Genomic DNA, 19,165 nt, shown 5'->3' on the forward strand with positions numbered 1-19,165 from the left:
GGTAGTTAGAAATTTTCATTTGGATTGAAATTAAAGCCCTCCAATGACTTCTAGCATCAGATGTCTTCTTGTTTACATAGCAATAGTCCTGAGACAAAGGAAGAATAAACATTGGAGGCAGCACTACCTGTTCCCTAAATAAATAAATACTCATTTTGAGGGCGAAGAGAAGTTATTTTTGTTTTTTAAGTCCCTTGAAATCTGTCTGCATGAAACACCTGCTGCATCATATATAAGAAGAGAAGGCCAAGAGTAATAAAGCATTTCATTAATGTTTAATAACATAGTGATTAGCAGCACAGCAAATGTCTTGTGCCTGTAGGAGATTGGAACTTACTTGATTAATAGATTAATTGCAACCTGTTCCCCTTGTGATTGCAGGTGTAAGTTTCTATGGATGTTGCAGATTCCCTGAGGACTGATGTTATAGGTGTACTTATACTTTCTTCTTCCTAGTTGAAGAGTTAAAAATCTCAAAACATGAGGAAAAAATCCATCTGCTGTTTCTATGAAAGGAAAATTATTTTTACTGTAAGAGTTTTTCAACAGAGATCCTCTGTGCTACTTCTGAAAAAGAAAGGCTATTATCTCTGAAAGCATAGGGCTGCCTCTTAGCAAATACTTTTCCTTTCAATTCTCCTTCCTGCACTTTATTTCAGTGTTGTCTTGAACCATCTCTCTGAGTTTGTCCTAGTTCTGTTTTTCTAACTTTTATCTTGGGTACACTGTATTTCCTACTGCATCTAGACTTGATGCTGGCAGAGCACAGTGGATGCTGTAGAACTGAGCTATTCATCAGATTGCAATATTTGAAACAACCACTGGAAGATGATTAAGCAAATTTCAGGTTGTGTTCTGGAAGTGACATGATGCTGGAAATCAATTTGCATTCCAAGTTTAGTCTCGAGCTTCCTGAGCTGGCAGGAATTTAGAGATGGTATTAGTTCTCCAAGAGGCTCTCAAACTCCACTTCCATTCAAAGAGGCAGCAATGAGCTAACAAGGAATTTGGCTTCCAATCTTCAATTAACTGCTGGGATACAGGGAAGAAATGAAAGAAGAGTCAGAATTTTTCTTCTCCCAAGAGACTGAGGCTTGCTGTATGTTCTTTTAAGAACGCAAGCCATTTCTGCCTCCAGTTATAGGAAACTGTGTGTAATAGCTGTATGAAGCTCAAGTTTTCTGTTTAGGGACTGTCTCCTGCATTGGCAAGAGCAAGCAGGAGATGACATAATATGGCACTTGCCATTGCGGACTCTCTAGGGGAAGAGTTAGGAAGTTGAAAGCACATGGTCCCTTCATGAGAAGGGATATAATGCCTGAATTTTTGAGGGGCAGTAATACAGTAAAAAGAATGAACAGGGTGGAAAAAAGATGTGTGTTGGTATCTTGTATTTTCATCCAGTACACCTTTCTGTCAGCTCACTCATTACTGCATGGTTGGGGTTCAAATCTGTCTAGTTCTTAAGGGATTAATGAAGTCTAGCCCACATTTGTGGTATCTCTGTGACTTTTTGTTTCACTCATTATTTTAGAGCTTTAGATTAAGCACTTTTTTCTTTCCTCTTGCTGCCCCTGTCTGCTCTTTAATTTCAGTCGAGCTGTCATAAATCACGGGTGTGCAGGTTGGGAGTGCACTGGTGGCCCCACCTACACTTGCCTGGACCCTGTGCCTTTGGCCTGCTCTGGCCTGACACCAGCTCCAGCCCAGCACCTTCTGCCCACTGGCCTCTTCAGGCAGGTCCTGCCTGCTGCCGTGTTTGGAGCAGATGCTTTTTGTCCTGATCTGTACCTGTGCCAGGGCTGAAGGTCGCTGTGCTCAGTAATAAATTTTGGCTAGAATACGGCTGACGCAGGCGGTTTGCACCTCTGATTCTTTCTGGGTGTTCACAGGCCAGCATTTTGGAAACATTTTGTGGTGCAGCCCTGCTGTGTGTCTCCACCATTTGTTGCTTTGGGATCTTAATTATCAGATTTTCACATGATTACAAGTAATGGGAAGTTTGGTAGCAAAACGAAGCTGGACTGGAGCCTTTGCATTGGTTTTTAGTTACACAGTAAAACAGCATGATGCAACTGCAATTCACTAGGTCGCACAGAAATGCATGTACAAGCATTCTGTATCTTGGACCCCCTGTCAGCTTCCTGCACTTATCCTGCTTGCGTGGCACAGAGCATGTGAGCTCATTATTCTCATGTCGTATAGGTACTTGGCATTTGGGTTTTCCCTTGTTATGTGCGTTGACATTCCTATGAATTGCAGGAAGGGTTGCAAGGAAAGGGTGGGGGTATGAGTATTTAAAGCAGAAATTTTATATTTGTACTGTCAAGTGCTGATGCAGATTATATGTATTTTTTTCCCCCTCTTAGGGAAGCCCTGAATGTTAACAATGTATTAATTAGTATTGTATCTATGTCTCCAGGACTTTTTGGATGATAGAAGTGCTTTGACAAATGCTAACCTTCAAAGTTGCTTCAGTGCACATGCATATGTTACACATTGGTAGAGGTTGGAGCAGGACACGATATCTGGACTTTCTGACCTGTGTGTTAGGCCTGCTGGGGTACAAGTATTTAACAATCATCGATGGACCAGCACTAACTGGGTGGTGGTTGTTGTGACATTAAAGCTATTGGTATGTCATAGGTACAGACATTTATTAAACAGTATTTGTTTGTTGGTATTGTCCTGTATTTCTGGATTAAAGGTCATGATTGTATGAGTTTGAGACTAACAGGTGTGCTAAAAATTAGAATGTTCCCAACTGTAGATCTGCTGGTGTTGGAAATATGCTGTGACTGGCAGGAGGAGGAGACTGGGGCTTTGTCTTAATCCATGCATCAAATGTAAATGATGAAAACTGTGATCCCAGTTGACATTTATCTCTGGTTGAAATTGCTTGCCTACAAAATGAACTTTTCATGGGTGGCTAGCTGTTGATGCCTGGTATGGGCAGATTCCCAGGCCAGGCATCTGTAATTAAGCCCCTTTTGCACTTTTTCCTCCAAGCACTGATTTGTTTCAGTGATAGCTTGGGGCAAATACAGAAGAATGTAGGAATTAGCCTTTATTCTGTAAAGTGCCTGAATAATCATATATCTGTGAAAGGCAGTTAGTTCTGTGAGCCATATAATAATTCCTGTAATACTTTTTCTGACAGTAAGACAGCGTTAAAAGTAGCCTTGTGACGGGTGGTGGTTGAAATCCACCTTTGGAGGAATGGGTCAGGCAGCTTCAGGATTTTTTAGAGAAAATGTGGTACAGCTTTTATTTTGCAGTCTGTTCCACTAAGCTTAGGATAAACCAGACATACTAGGATTGGAGCTTTAGTAATTATATTAGTGAAGATATGCTGATCTTGGTGATCCTACTACCCCTTTGTAACCTGTCAGGTGCTTTTTTTCTGTACCACAGGCAGCTTATGGTGAGTATGATGGCTTCCTCTGTGGTCTGGAGTGTTTTGTCTCTATTCATTTTACAAAGCTGAGCCTAGGAGGTGCGGCTCAAATGTTGTGCAAGCAGCTTTCTCTACAAGGCATGGAGCATAGCTGGCTAGGATCAGATGGAAAGACCTTTGTCAGCACGTCTGCTGCCCTGTGCTTGGAGTCCAGCCTTTTCCTTGTGGCCAGGAGATGTTCAGGATAAAGAGTTTTCTTCCTCCTGTGTGAAAATGCTTTAAATCTCTTAGAGTCTCAGGCTAGGCCTGTTCTCTGTGCAGGCTCAGCAGAGCAGCAAGTGAAGGTGAGGGGAGGTGACTAGTCATTCAGGCTGTTCAAGTGGAAGGAAGCAGGGGGGAGGAAAAAATCCTGCTGCTTCATCACTGCCTTCAGGAAACAGTAAACATGACACGTGCAAGAGAAGAAGGATCGGGTATACTGAGAAATTTGGATTTACTTTTGCTTCCATCCATCTATAATGCCAGAGTTCATGTGATAATCACCATCCATTTTCTGCTTTTTTAACCTGATATAAGAATGTGAGATACTGAGCTTCAGCATTTGAAGGTATTACCCCAAGAAGAATAAAAATAAGTTCAAAAAGGACAAAACTGAGAATTAACTTTAGTTGCTGGCCTTGCTTGTTTTAAGTGAGAAGACTGTTGCTGAAGTTACTTGTTGGAATAGATTGGTAGCTTGTCCCTGCCTTTCCATCAGAAAGATATCCTCTCTTAAAAGGACAAGACATGCAATCTTACCTGCTCACAAGAATGAGGGTATGCCCGTGGTGTGACACAAGGCAAAAATACAAATTTCTAATTTCTCCCGTTTCATCTGCTTTGACTATAATCCTCAAAGAACCTTGTTGAGACTTTAAACGGGCATATTGGAAGAAAAAAAAGAAAAGTAAAACTCAGCATACCCTTTGGTTCAGGAAGCTCTGAGGAATTATGTTTTGAACTGGATCCAAGTGATACTTCTACACTTCATTGGGTATGTATTGACAGTGGTGTGCTGACGTGAGCTGTACAAGACCTTCCACCTTCATTTGCTCTGGTTCAGTTCAGGAAGCTGCAAGTCCGTAAGGCATCATCTCTGATGATCCAGTCATTTCATCCCCTCTTGTAAAAAGAGTGGGGGAAAGAAGGGAGGGAAGAAAAGGTGAAGATCCAGGTTAGGTGTCACATGAATGAAAACTGACATAGCACTAGAAATCTCTATATGAGGAGGGGAGGGGAGGGGGTGAGAGTGATGGTTATCTTAGTCTGTAATAGCAGATTACGGTAGTGAGGCAGAAATTATCTTGCTTTGGTTTTGTGTCAAGTGCAGCATTAGCACAGTTACGAAGAACTGGGGTTGTAACTTGGGAGAGATGACATGAGTCTTCGTCCATGAGCTTTTTTGGCTGTGTTTTTAAGTTACAAATCTGATGTTGTCTCGGCAATCTTTAACCTTGATGAGCAACCAGATTTCTTCAATATAATGAGCAGATACAGGCAGTCTGGGCTAAAAAATATGTCTTCAGAGGTGATGAACAGAGTTTTGTCATGTTGGGCTTGCTTCAGTAGTTAGTGAAGGGTTCAAGTGCACTGGTTATGAAGCAGTCCTCTGAAGCTGTGGGTCTGCAGCCCTGTGCCTTCTCGATAGAGAAATCTATGTTAGGTAAAGAAAGCAAATTGCAACAGAAGTTTGCTGAGTAATCTGTTCATAGTCCTGTTGGTTTGCGGCTTCTCGAGGGAACACGTGCTGCAAGAGCTCTGTGTTTCGGTGTGGACAAAAGTCTGCCGGGGCCTCTTCTGTGGCAAGGCTGGCACTGAAGGGTGTTGCTTTCTTCAGTGCCCAGTACTCTCATTCAGTAAGAAAACTAAACCATTCTCTTCACACGAATGGGTGGGAGAACGGGAAAGAAAAACAACTTCCTCTTTGAGTCTTTGTCTTTTCATCCATGTCTTTTGGAAGACAATAATGATGAGTTAAGGATAGGCATGGGTTTTATGTTTTCGTCCACCCTGTATTTAGATCATGCACTGTCAGCCTTTCCCATCAGCATGTTTTGAAATGGTTTTAGTTTGCATTGTATTTAAACATGCATTTTCTCTCTTATACTTGGTGTAGGACATCTGTCATTGTTTCGTTGTTAACTTCAATGAAGGTTTCCTTCTTATAAGCAGATAATTTCTTTTTTTTTTTCTTCCCTGAGTGCATTTGTGCACTGGTAATTAGTATCTCACATTATAAAGTGAAAAGGCTGTTATTTATTTAAGATTGTGTACAAAGAAATACATGGTAAAGTGAGACTACTTGAAGTATTCATATGAGAATAAATGAATTCTTTAAAGCATCAGGCTGTTACGTGAGCATCAGTAGCTGTTCTCCCACCACATCCAGTTCAAGCTTGCAACTGTTCGAGTATTTCCAGTTTTAACTCCCCCTGGGAGAGGTGATTAGAAGTCAGCTTGGTTGTAAGGTGGCTGAGGTGACTATTTGACTAAGGTGACAGTGTGAATTTGTTTCTTTCTGTCTAGTCACATGATGCAAGATATAGGTTACTGTGTAAGTGGAATCTGCGTTATCCCTGATATTAGCACCTTTGCAGCGCTGTTTGTGCAGCTGCAGCAGATGGCCAGGCCGAGAGCCCAAGGAGATGGATCAGAGTGGAAGGCATCCATCAAAGTGGGCACAAACTGTACTTGTGCCAGGATGAGATACCAGAGGATAAATATAACTTCAGCGCAGTGTTAGAATGACTTCTGATATTTTTTTTTCCAGTGTATCCAATCGGCATATGCATACTATGTAAAGAACATGAAGCAATAACCTGACTTAGAGTATACGTGGATATTTTAAGGAGCTAGTAGAGATATTGCCAAAATAATATATGCACATTAATGCTTAGTGTGTTCAATGTTTCTTCCACTGATTCCATGAGATAAAAGGTATTATTCCCATCTCGCAGCCAGTGGAAGAAAAGGAGGAAGAAATTACTTGCCTTATGTTGTGCTGCGAATTGCTAGTTGAATTTGGTTGAGATGCTGGAAGCGGCGGTGTTAGGTTCAGTCCTTGTAGCCCTGTTAAACGCTGTAAAAGCCAACTGGAGAAGTTAGTCTCTTGTCATAATTGATGTTTCAGTGACCGATGGGATCTAGAGCCATCTGTACTTGGGCTCGCTAGTTGAAGTCTGGCCCAGGGAGATGCCACTGAGCTGGCAGTGGGACACAGTTTGGACCCCACAAGAGGATGAGCTCTTTCTCTTGGTCTGAAGTCTGAACTGTGCATAAGTCACAGGAACCCCAGCTGTAACGCTCAAAATTGACTTGTTTTTGACAGCGTTAATAAAGAATGAATAAGTGGAGAAAATTTGAGCTACTGTTGCTACTAGGACAATGTTCTTCTCTGTGAGGTGGGTTGACGATGTCATGTGATAAAGCCTGTATTTCTCTTTCACAAATTCACTCAATGGGGTTTCAGGAGATACGTGAAAACCTCTAAGGTCTCTCCCTGCTTTCTCTTACTTTCTCTCTTCATCTTTCAGGATAGAATAGGCCTGTCTTGGTGTGCACCTAACAGACTTAGGCCTTAATCTGTTCAGAAGCTGGGCAGGCTCAGGGAATGACTTGCTTTCTCCTTAACTACTGGCTGGGTAATTGCCAACTGATAATTGTGTGAGATGTCACTCGTGTTTGTAAAGAGCTGGCTAATACTGAAGTATTTTTTCAGTCAGCGGGTGGCAGGGATGATAGGATTAATGAAACTGCATCCTATCTAACACCTCTTTTTTATAAGAGTACATGGCTTAGAGAAATTAAAAGTGGAGTTCATAGCCATGTTCACATTAGAAGCTCTGAGTGGTTCTTGCAGAGTTCCTTAAGCTTTAATCACAGTGATAAGGATCGTACGCGGCCCTCTGATAAGTAGAATATGAAACCCTTATTTCAACAGCAGCACTGCACAAAGTAGGTATTAGCTTTGTGCATTTAAGCGTGAAAATGTGTAGCGGCTAAAGAATTTTCTTCCCAAATATTCCTGCAGTTGGCCAGAGTTAATGATGCTAGTAGGACCAGTGTATTAGTCTAGTGTGTTGGTCCTAGCTAGTTAGGATGCATGATTAGCAATGCCATGATCCAAGTAAAAATTGGTATACCTTATGTTTTTGAAGCTGCAGATTGTATAGTAATTGAAGGAAAAACAGTGATGTGTAAATGTGACCATAGGAGAAAGTGAGTATTGTAGCAACAGCTGTGGAATGAAGTATAACAAACATAGTTGTGCTAATTTTACTTGCTTGTTTTCATTCGTATCTGCAATTCAACATTTCACTCATTTTTATCTGTTAGGCTATAAGATCCCTCATTTGTTTAGGGCTCAGTTACAATGGATATTGCAGTGGAGTCCCCAGTTTATCACGCATGTAATGAACTGATTTTAATGGCTTTTTCAGGTTGATATAAATTAATCTATCTGCCTAAACCTAGTTAAACCTTGGTTGAACACAAGTGGGAACTGAGATGCCTACTCCATTTTGGGTACTTTTTGTTGGTATTGCAAAGAGAATGGTAGAGGAAATGATCTTCTGTCACAAATGTCTTTTGCGGTGTTGAAGAGTGTAGGCATGTAGGTAGAAATCTTTACTTTTACATTGTTTACATTATTTTTACAGTATTCAAGGGGCATAGGCTTCCAACCATTCAGGCTGATACAGTGTATTGTTGTAAGATAAGAATATAAAAATGGAAAGTTGATGCCTTCTTGCCTTTAACTGCTGAAACTTTGGAAATGTAGGTAGGTAATTTTTGGAATCTGTAATGGATTTGTGGACCTTTATTTTAGAGGGAAAATGTACTCAAAGATGTTGATTTTCTCAGTGGTAAAGTGATGCGGAAAAAGACTAATAAATGCGTGAAAGCTGATGCCTCTTTCCAACTTCAACTGTTCTTTTGTTTCTTAGGTTAGTCAGCCCGTGTATGTGTGTATTAAAGTGTTCATTACAGTCCTCTAACTTTGCAAGAAAATAATTTTCCTGATTGTTTGGCTTTCTCTTGTTTCAGAACCGAGAGCTCCAGATTATGAGAAAGTTGGATCATTGTAACATTGTCCGATTGCGTTATTTCTTCTACTCTAGTGGAGAGAAGGTAAGAATGAAAAACAATGAGATGTCTCCTGGTAGCCATCTGGGGTATAACTGAACTGTTTGAATTTCTAGAGGCAAGATTGTGAAGATGGTAGACGTGATAACATTGAGAAAAATGTTATAGTGGTGCCCAACAGATCGTGTTGGAGCAGATCATTTTCAGCATGGAAGTGTGTGGTCCATAACGGGGGTAGTGTTATGACTACTAGCACAATAGTGCAACAGATTCGGATACACACTATCTCTTTCTTCATTTAGTGAAGCACAGCCAAGTTTCATTTGCACATTCTAGAACTACCTTTCTATATGTGCGGATACGTTTCCTAGGATTCAGTGTTAAGCATTCTAGATTTAAAACACTTTGACTTTTCCCAGACCCAGTCTTCGTATGTTTGTCCTCCTTCCTTGGGCATCTGTTCCGCATACAGGCCGAGTTTCAGAGTCCAGAGGAAAGAATAATGTATGAGCACATGATTGTAGCATTTGTCAGAACGCTTCTGCTCCAGAAGGTGCAAATAGCTGAATTTAATAAGTCTCAAGAAGTAGACACTGTCATTTGTGTTTTCTTTCAGTCTAGTTATAAAAGTTCCTTGGCTTTTTTTAAAAAGACATTACAAGGTTTTGTTTGAACGTGAATTTATAACAGCTTCCGTGTGTACATATCAGCATTTTGCAAATCATAGGAAAATTCAGGATGAAGTGGACCTCAAGATGACATGTAGTCCAACCTCATGCTTAAAGCAGGGTCGTTCATGAAGTAAAAAAAAAAAAGTGTCTTTCTGGTCCATGTTGGAGTTAACCTAAGTTTTGAGGTGGGGAAATGGGCTAGATGACCTTGCAAACTCCCTGTGATCTTTTATATATAGTTCTAAATATTTATATAAATTATATAATAACTTATATAAAATGTTATAATGTTTCATTTTTAGAGCAGATTACATCCTTAGTTGTCTTCAGATGCCAGTACATGTGTCCACAGTGCTGTAGATTACTGTGTACAGGAGCTGATGGCAGCTTGAAGGCTATTAACTGCTGCTGCCACAAAGTGGGTCAGCAGAATGGGAGAGGCAGCCCACCCCCTTCATGGTCTTCGGAGCGAGCGAATGAGCAGACATCTCCAGGAGAAGTTGTTGGTGGCAGGTTGCTGCAGTTTTGTGCAGTGCACAGAGGAATAGTTGGAGGAGCTCTGTTGTTACCTCCCTGAGAGGTGTCTGAGGGGCCCTGGCCCTGTACCTTGCCTGTGCCTATGGAAAGCCTGCAAAACCACTTTGTGGGAATCAACGAGAAATGTGATTTAGTTTGATTATTTGTTTTGATCAGCCCTTCCTCTTCCTTCCCCCTGTCTGATGATAGTAATTATTTCCAGTGTTACATAGCTGTTGCTATTTTGTTATTAGTGCAGTGTAGTTCTTTAAATATATTATGCTCATTTAGCATATAACCAGAAATTCTTTGATCAACATGAGTACAAGATGAGAAATACTGTGAATGAGGTCTTGGTGCAGGCTTTTTTTTGTTTGTTTTTTTAACCAGCTTGAAACTTGGCTAAGAGTGAAGTAGAATTTCATGAGAGAAGCAGAAGACAACTGCCTTATCTAATGGCTTTCAAAAACCTCCTGCAAAGAGTGGGGGTGTTAAAACTTCCCAGAGAACTCTTCTGGGAGTCTTTGTGTGACAGTACCTTGAGTAAAGCTCTTTTGGAAATCTTTAACTTGAAATTGAGCTTGAGACTGGATTTTCCACTTTGCTGTTTCAACTCCACATGGCTGATTCTTGGCAATGCTAGTTTTGTTTTTAAAAATGTGGTCTCTGTCCATGACCAGTGAATCTTAATGCTTCAGTGAGAAGTTTTTCTTTCATGTTAATTTCTGCTCTTCTCTCTTCATGCCTCTGCCTTGGGTGTTGGTGATTTCCACTGCTACCCTGTTGCAAAATGGGACAAATGTGAACCAGTCCCTAGGGCAAAGGTGCACCCAGCAGAACATCGGCAGGGTGATGTTGCAAGGTCTCTTTGCGGTTCAATACAGAATGATATATTATTGCCTTTCAAGTATTTCCATATAGGCTGGGGCATGTGAAGAGGACTGTGTATGAGTTTGATGGCTGCTGTTCGGGAAAAGCTCCAGAGAGCGGCAAGTTGGTGTTCTGAAGCTCATCTGGGAAGAAAGAATAATGTTTCTTCTTATGTTTTTGTCAGTTTGGGAAGCAATAACATCTTTTCTTCCATATCACTCTCGTAATCAAGCTGGATCTTTGGACAGGAGAGGAAAAAGAAGGAAAGTGTAAGGTCCCATTTGGTAACCAGAAAGGACATATAGAAGCAGTTGCAGATTTAAATGCTATCTAGGTACCCAGAGCTTTATATAAAGTGATTCTTGAAGCCAAGTCCAATGGGAAGAGTAAGGTAAAAATCCAAGGAAAGTATAGCAGAAGATGAGGTGGCATTGTGATGAGTGGGGCTTGCAATTGTCGTCTGTCTTTATGGAGAACTTAACAGTCTACTGCCATAGTCCGTGTTAAGGCTAATTAACTCAAGTCTAGCAATGATGGGAAAATTTTAGAGGTAACTATTATACTGCAGATTCCTTTAATGAAATAGTTTGCCAATGAACTTAATTTTGATACCTATATATCAAACATTTTCTTGCATAAAGGTTTTCATGATGCTGTGATCACTCTACCTGTTTGTTCCAGCTGGAGTGTTCCTTAAACTTCTCCCTTCTTTTCTGGTGCTTGACACCAGTGTCTCTAAGCCCAGAGACTTTTCTTTCTTTGTTTTTTGGCCAATATCTGAGAGGTTTAAGTCTCTCTCAGTTTAGAGGTACCTCAACAGATTTCTCCAAATCCAGTCAGACTAGCACTCTTTGAAAGCCATGTGCCTAATAGCCACTTTAGTTCATTTTAATTGCTAGGCGTTTTTAGGCATTGGACAACCTTAGAACTGGCTTTATTGTAGCAAAACAGGCAGGTTAATTCTTGATTAGAAAACTGCAAACAACAGACAATAGCATCAGATAGAAAAACAATTCTAAATAACGCTTGCAAGACTATTTCTTAGCTTCATCAAAGTCATAGCTAGTTTGTAGAGATTTGGAGCTCTCTAACTTTTTCTAGGGGCAATACGTGGAACTGGTTGAAGTGTCTGAGCTCCCTGTCTTTGTTTTTCCTTTCAATTAACTCTTCTTTTTATGTCTCCCATTGGCTTAAACTTCCTTCCTGCTTTTGCCAAAAGCAGTCCAGCCTTAGCAGCATGGAAATCTTGTATCAAGTGTGGCTTCGACTGATATATTTTTTTTTTTTCCTCCTCCCTGTTTTTCTGTGACTGGATGACTCCCTCTTGTCTGAGCACCTTTGAATTTGTATTGCCTTTATATAGGTATACGCTATATAGGAAGGGTGGGGTTGTGCGTGTGTATATATGCACATAAATGCATGCAAACACATATATTTATACCTTTGTGTGTGTATACATAAAGGTTGTTCTGAGTACTATGTATTAATCGTGTTTGACTAATGATTTCTAGTTTAAGAAAGCTCAAAGGGCATGCAATATATATTAATATGACAGTTGACAGGCTTGGCATTCAGGTTGTTTCTATAAACTATTTCCTCCTTGGTTCGTTCTTTTCCTAAGTTTACGGATGTTTGTCAGACCTGTTGGCTAATCCAGTTCTTTCAAAAGATTCTTCCTTACTGGATTTGCCAGAGTTGATTCTGATTTCTGGGTTTTTTCTGATGCTATATGAGATCTGATAGCAGGGCACTACTTTCATACCTGTAATTTACTTTTCAGTAGTCCAAAATGTGTAATTTTAACTGGTGGAATGAACCAGAAGGGAAGGAAGAACAACCAAATAGTTGGCTGAGTTGTGTATGGAAGATTCTTTTGGTGGAAGTAGTCGCAAGTCTTTTCCATGCTTTATTTCTGTGATTTGTGGGTTTCTGGGTAATCCATGGAGAAAAATGGGCAGGATTATAGAGCTAGGCAACTCTGCTGTGTTTGATAGTTTTGGTTTTCTGCCTCAGGATATAGTCTTAAACAAGATTCCTGGTTTGCCTGCTAGCTTGCCACTGGGAGGTTTGACTGTGTCAGGAATGCTTACATTTCTGGTTTAATTTTTGCTACTTTTCCTTAATTTCAGGGAATGCCTTGCATTTAGCATGATATAGAAATGTAAATGTTGATTTACTGAAGCAGGGAGACATGGTCTTGCTGCCTGTCCTTTTTAACCTAATTCTGCTAAGAACCTTTTGAGCTGTGCTCCAGGGGAGGCTGGACATGTGCATACCGAGTAATCCCTCTGGCTGCTTTGCTGAGAGTATTCCATAATGTTTTATAGCACAACTTCTTAAATCAGTGGCTGCAGAGTAAAATTACTCAGCTGTGTAAAACCTGAAATGAGTTCCTAATCCCTCCCCCCCCCTTTTTTTTTTTCTTCTACTTCTGGTTTAGATCTTTCTTTGTGGTATTTCATAACTGCCAGGTTTTCTGATGTGGATGTGTTTGAGTGTTTAATAGTCTGATCGATCCATATCTGTGCCCAAAAGAGGGAGAGAAGTCCCTGGAGAGATTTTTTTTTTTTTTTCCTGCATCAAATGGTATAAAAGTAAAGTAAATATAGTTTTTGTTGAGTAATTGCATCTCTGGTTATACAACTTTTTTTTTCTCCTCTTTAAGGTGGCTTGGTATTCAGAGGAGTCAAAGAAAGCATATATGGAAGCACAGAGAGATCACAAATAGGCAATAATAGCTGACTCTCTTTTGGAGGCTGAGCTGGTCCTTCCGCATGCTCTAGTTGATTTCTAGTCTTATTTAACCTTAGCTATAAGGGCATGTAGCCAAAAAAGTCCATGCAGACTCAGGATGGAAATTTACTCCCATAGATTTAGACTGAGGCTTAAAATAAACGTGCAGTAGATACATGCTGAGCTGCATCTACAAGCTGCTGTGCACTATCTCACATGCGCTTTGGCAGCAGTGTATTAAACTGCAATGGAGAAGTTTGGAAGAAGGGAGCAACTGGCTGATTTGCAAGTTTGGGCTTTGCTGAACAGTTGGTGTTTCCCGAGGTTCATATCCCTGTTAGGGAGACATTTATCCTTTACCTTCAAAGAGGCACGAACATCGTTGTCCTTTCTTGCAGGAGTGTTCAGATGAGTCCTCACGTAAGGACTGTGCATTCTGTTCTCTGTTAAAACGGAGTGCTTGTAGCTGAACCATTTGGTTTCTTAATTGAACTTGTGGGGTTTTGTGTGGTTTCTTTTTTTTGTTTGTTTTTAAAAATGTTCTTGCACAACAAGTTCAGTTAACAGAGCCTTGAGCCCAATTTTGAATTGACAGAGCCTGTGTGAATGTTTTGCACCAGCCTAGTAACATGCTGAAGGGCCATCGCCAGAGATGAATTTAATCACTACGATCCATTTAATCTTTGGCAGATCGGCTGCACTGTCAACAAAGGAGCAATTAATGCCCATTATGAAGAGTTTTGTGATGTTGGTATCTCTGTAGTCCTTGCCTGAGGCCTGCCAAGCTCATTTCAAAAAGGGCACCAGTCATCAGATAACGATTATCAGTTACTGCTGTTAGGGCTCACAACATGCTGGGAATTTCCTTAGTTGTAGTTATGAGCAGTCTCTGCTTTTGAGGAGGTTGCATTAATGGAAATAGCAGTTTTGTCTGCCTGCGGTAGAGCTTTGTAAGAGCGGAGTAGGCAGCGGTAGCTAGAACCTCTATGTGGTAGAGGGGTGCAGTGGCAATGGGAAGCTCCATGATTTCTCTCTAGACCAGAGGAGCCATCCACTATGTCTGGTTAGTTACTCTTGTGTTCTCAAGTCATTCCTCTACCAGCTCTAGCCACTGCTCTCATCTTTCCATGCTGGATAGCCATTGGGAAAGCAGCTTGTGTTGTTTGTCCTGAGGTGGGCATATAGTTTGAACTGTTATTGTGTATTACTTGCCTAGTTTGCTGTCATGGATATATTCGGAAATTTCCACTTGGTCTGGAAGGCAAGAAAATAGTAGTTCTCAGAAGATTCTGCTTTTCATTTTCATGGTAAGGTATGCAGGACAGCCCAGTGATCCCAACGTTATCTGTTTTCATCTTCAAACAGAATTATTGCCAGTTTATATGGCACAGCCCCTGCTTGGGAGCTGTGGTTCAAATATGCAAAGATCACCTGTGTCAAAGATCACAAATCAATCCCACCTTTTAGATTTTGGGCAACTGTTTCCAACTTCGTGGAAATATTTTTCTTTAGAAGTACAGCTAAAAGCTAAAGGACTTTACAGGGAATAAAATTAAACAAGAATCAGCAAGGATTCCCAAAATTCTCTTCATGAGTGAACCTTCTTCTTTACTGTAGTCTCCCTTTAGAGGGAAAAACTATGACAGAAAAGTCTTTTAATGAAGGGGAAAGGCTTGGTGCATCACCTAAGAACATAGACTCTTTCAGTGACCAAAGGTAAAAAAAGCAAACAAACTGTCTTAGAACAAAACCCAGGACTCGAACTCAGTCATGAACAGTGACGAAATAGGAAAGGAGGTATTTTGCCCGATATTTGCAGTACTAATAGAAAGTATTGGTGTCTTTCTGAACACTGAAGTTGAGTCTTCAACTGCTCTTACTCCCCTAGAGTTATCTGTGTGAAACTGCAACTAGGCTTACAGTTTCTTTATGTTGGTGGCAGCCACAGCTCTGTTTTGAAATAGTTGTGGTTGTAAACTGCAAGTTAAAACAGGCATAGGTGGCCACTGGATGTCACCATTCCTTCATACGAATAAGGTCAGCTACAGCATTTCTTGCAATTTCAAATTTTTCCAGTGTATCACAGCTACTCAGTGGTTAGAGTAGGAAGACTGCAAATTCTTGCTTTTTCTTTGAAGTTGGGTCTAAAATCTTTGTATCTTTAACGTACTATGTCAGCCTTCAAGATAAGAGAAGGAAGGTGGGTCTCTCGTGGTGCTTGATAAGGGAGTACAAAGCGTGTGCTGGTTGTGGCTTTAAGAAAACATAAAATAACTTTTTTTTGAATCTAGGGCAAAAACTGTGTGACTTTGAACTTTGTATGTTGTCTAAATCAAGATGGCTAAACCCGGGTGAAGAGCAAATCTCACCTCATGCTGACACTCCAGTGTTTAAATAATGTACTCTGAAAGAAGGTATAATCCACGTGAAATGCTAACATCTGTTTTCTTGCTTTCCAACTCCAAGTTAAATCCTTCAGAGTTTTTTTTGGCAGAACCCTTGTGTAGCTGCCATCCTGTCAATAGTAACTCCGTGTGTAGCACCTACCTCTGAAACATCATCGGTGGGTTGCTGTCATATAGTAAAGAAAACATGATCCCCTTGAGTAAACTGACTGGCTTACTTACCTTGTATAGCCCCAATACTGATGCCATGGGATAATTTCAGTAAGAAGTGCATTTTAGGTTTACAGCTTGTCTGTGTGCTTTTAGCTTCAATAGGCAGGTAAAGTGAGTTTCTTCAGAGCGCAGTTCCACATTTATTTCTCCAAACACAAAGTTAGTTTAAGAAACTCCTTTATTGTTCATCTCCTCTCAGTTGTGCTCATGCAGCTCATCACAAGGGATCTGTTAGGATCCATCTGAAAACCAGCTCAAATCATCAGGGATTTTAAGAGGGGCGGGGGGAGGAGTGGGAATATAAAAGCAGAAAAACCACACCAGAACCACCGCTGTACTGTTATTGATCTGCCAGGAGGTAAAAACTGAGATGACAATGTTAGTAGCTTTTTCAAAATGCCAATCAGTAAATTTAGTCACCCTAGAAGAAAGAACACCCAGAATAGTTTCTTAACCTTTTTATCATGGTACTTGGTGCTCAGAGAAATTCTCCTAAACTGTCAGTCCTGCCTGGAATCTGAGGAAAACTTCTGTCATCTTCCTAGATGCTGGCATACTCTTCAGATTACACCCTGTGATTTTTTTTATTTTTTTTTTTTTCTTTTGCCCTCAGTCTGATGCTTGGCATGTATGACCTCCCTTGCTTCTGTCATTGTTGGTGGTAAATAGTCACAGTCCAACTATTTCTCCTGATGTTGATTGCAGTTTTATACATGCACATTTTAAATTAAAAAATAATGAAAGCCGGTAGAAACCACTCAGGATTAACTTGGGGTTTGTTGATGCAGGGGAGGATCATAGAGAAGGAATATTTGTACTTTCTCTGCAAGGAACAATCCAGAAGAGTGAATCTTTTAATTAAATAGGTATTCCTTTATATTGGCCACAGTTGAGCTCAACTGTATGGTGCTTCAGGCAGATTACTTGTGTGGACTTAAAGGGAGAAGAATTCTAAAAGTGGAGTTTGAGACCTCCATGCAGCCTTTCCTGTGTCAGGGTAACATTTTCAATTTTGCTCAGTCTTCAGCCATGTAATGTGTAATGCTTATGTGCTAGAGTAGTTGTGCTTGCAGCCTGTTTTATCTCCAGTTTCTGATAAATGAAAAAGATTAAGTTGCTATGTTTTGGCTCTTGTGTTCTAGTCTTTCTCATGTCTCTTATTATGACATAGTCTGTATTAGTAATTATTTACATGAAGTGTTTCAACCAAAGTGAAGTGTTGCCCAAATTATCAGTTCTTGAGAAGTGCAGAATGGTTCAATGGCAAGGTGGTGGTAGCTTTGTGGTGGCTCATTTTGGAGTAGTGTTTGTCAACTGAGGGTTTATCTGCCAAGTGACAAAAAGCAGCTTCTAAAATTAGACAATTGCGGGTACATGAGCTGCGTTGCTAAAGTCAAAATCCTAATTAAATACATTGATCCTGTATTTCAGGATTTGGCCTCCTACTCTCTCCCTTTTTTAAGAGTACATGGTCATAACCTTAGCAGCAAGCACAGGAGAACATGGATGCACTTGAACATTCACCTGTGGAGGAAAGCTAATAATCTATTTAATCCCAAGCTGTGTAAGGAGAAGTGAGTTATTCAGTGACATCTTGTTTGCTTTCTGTCATTTATATGATGCAGCCTCTTCTGGACTTTCCTGTTCTCTGTAGAGGTGTTTCAGAGGTGCTCCTGACACTTAGGTTACCTTGGTTTCTTCCCAGCCCAGCAATTTTGAAACAGCAGTGTGGAAACAAGTCACATGTGAAATACATGGTGAGGTTTGAAAAGGGCTTCCTGTATTGGAAAGATAAGCCTTGATCCTCCTGCTTGATCCTCAAGCAGTTGCCCTCATTTGGCAAGCCCTTTGAGCTAACCCTGTTTTCTGTTGCAATATATCTGGGTCACTGGAAAAATATGTGTTTAGGAGGAACGCGTGAGGTAGGCAAACCAGGTTACACATCATCCTCCAAGCTTGTCAGGCCATGGCTGCTTTCTAACTCATCCTGAACCTTGTTCGGGGGAATCCAGGTAAGTTGGATGTTGTTTTCATCCAGCTCATGCTCACAGGAAAGACAAGGGCTCTTGAACAGTATATTCTGAGCATTTATCAGATTTGAGCCAGGTGACATCAGGAGGAGGTAGGTCAGAACATTCGAACCATTAGTCATTTAGATCATTTCTCAAGTGTCAGTTGCTTGTGGTAGGAGTGGAATATGTAGCTACTTATATAGCCAACACCATGAGCCTTGCCTTTATGGTTTCATATTAAAGGTCTGGCTACATCAAGTGGTACATCAAAACTTGGTTGTTGGCTGGGGGAAGGGTGTTTGTGTGCCTTCATGTTCTAGGGGGTAGCATGATATGCATTTCCACAGGAGCAACACCACACAAACCCCATGTTGTTTGCTCAAGTATTGTGGATAGCATCAAAACTCATAAACATTGGTAGGCGAGTACAAAACCTCCATCTCTCCGATTCATTTGTGCTTGTGTCATGTCATGCCATTGAATTAGTCTCATTTCCAACAGAACATAAAACAGAAGAATAAAATTGAGAAGAACAAAGCAAAGGTGGTATGAACTAGAGTTCTGTCATTCTCAAAAACCAATGTTTTGAAGCAGCATAGACAGGGTTTAACGATCCTATGTATTGTTTTGTGTCGCCTTTTGAAATCACTATGATTCCATTACTACTCACTTTTTTTCTGTCTCTCAAGTCTCTCACGTGAGTCTTTTTGATACATGGAACATGAATCCTTGAATGAAAGTAATCAACCTTAGTAACTGTACTCTGTACAGTGACTTGTTACCAATAAGACTTTCCCATCTTCCAAGAGACAAGCATTCAACATACTCATCAGGTTGTATCTACACTGAATCAAATAGAATTCATATTCACGAGACTGTTTTCTTTCTTGGTATACAGGTTGCCTTATCAGGCATAAGTTAACTTTCATTTTTCAGGACACGTATTTTCTGTACTCAAAGTACAGAACTAATACCTTGAAAGCTCCAACCTAAGAAGAGGTAGTGGTGGATTTTTACTGGCTTCAAGTTGAGAGTAAGGGAAATAAGAGCTTCTGTAGTTGCAGAAGGGAAAGTGCTGAAATACAGTACATCATTTTCTTGGATACATTTGCACATCTGGTGTTTCCTCTGCACTGGTGGTAGCTGTCTGTCCTCATCCGCTTCAAAAAGTTTGTTCTGTAGCTTGGTCCCCAGATCCCTTCATGTCGTTACCCAATTCCTGGG

The 19,165-nt window shown here is 40.5% G+C and overlaps 1 protein-coding gene across 3 annotated transcripts in view; it reads left to right on the forward strand.

Moving 5' to 3' along the window:
* GSK3B (glycogen synthase kinase 3 beta) overlaps positions 1-19,165 on the forward strand; it is a 158,900-nt gene that overhangs the window by 76,704 nt on the left and 63,031 nt on the right. For all 3 annotated transcript variants that reach the window (XM_065631626.1, XM_065631608.1, XM_065631617.1), the window contains exon 3: positions 8,483-8,566. In XM_065631626.1, the coding sequence (XP_065487698.1) occupies positions 8,483-8,566 (84 nt within the window). The remainder of the gene's footprint in view (positions 1-8,482; positions 8,567-19,165) is intronic.

This window comes from Caloenas nicobarica, chromosome 1 (genome assembly GCF_036013445.1).
Source record: "Caloenas nicobarica isolate bCalNic1 chromosome 1, bCalNic1.hap1, whole genome shotgun sequence".
Taxonomy (NCBI): domain Eukaryota; kingdom Metazoa; phylum Chordata; class Aves; order Columbiformes; family Columbidae; genus Caloenas; species Caloenas nicobarica.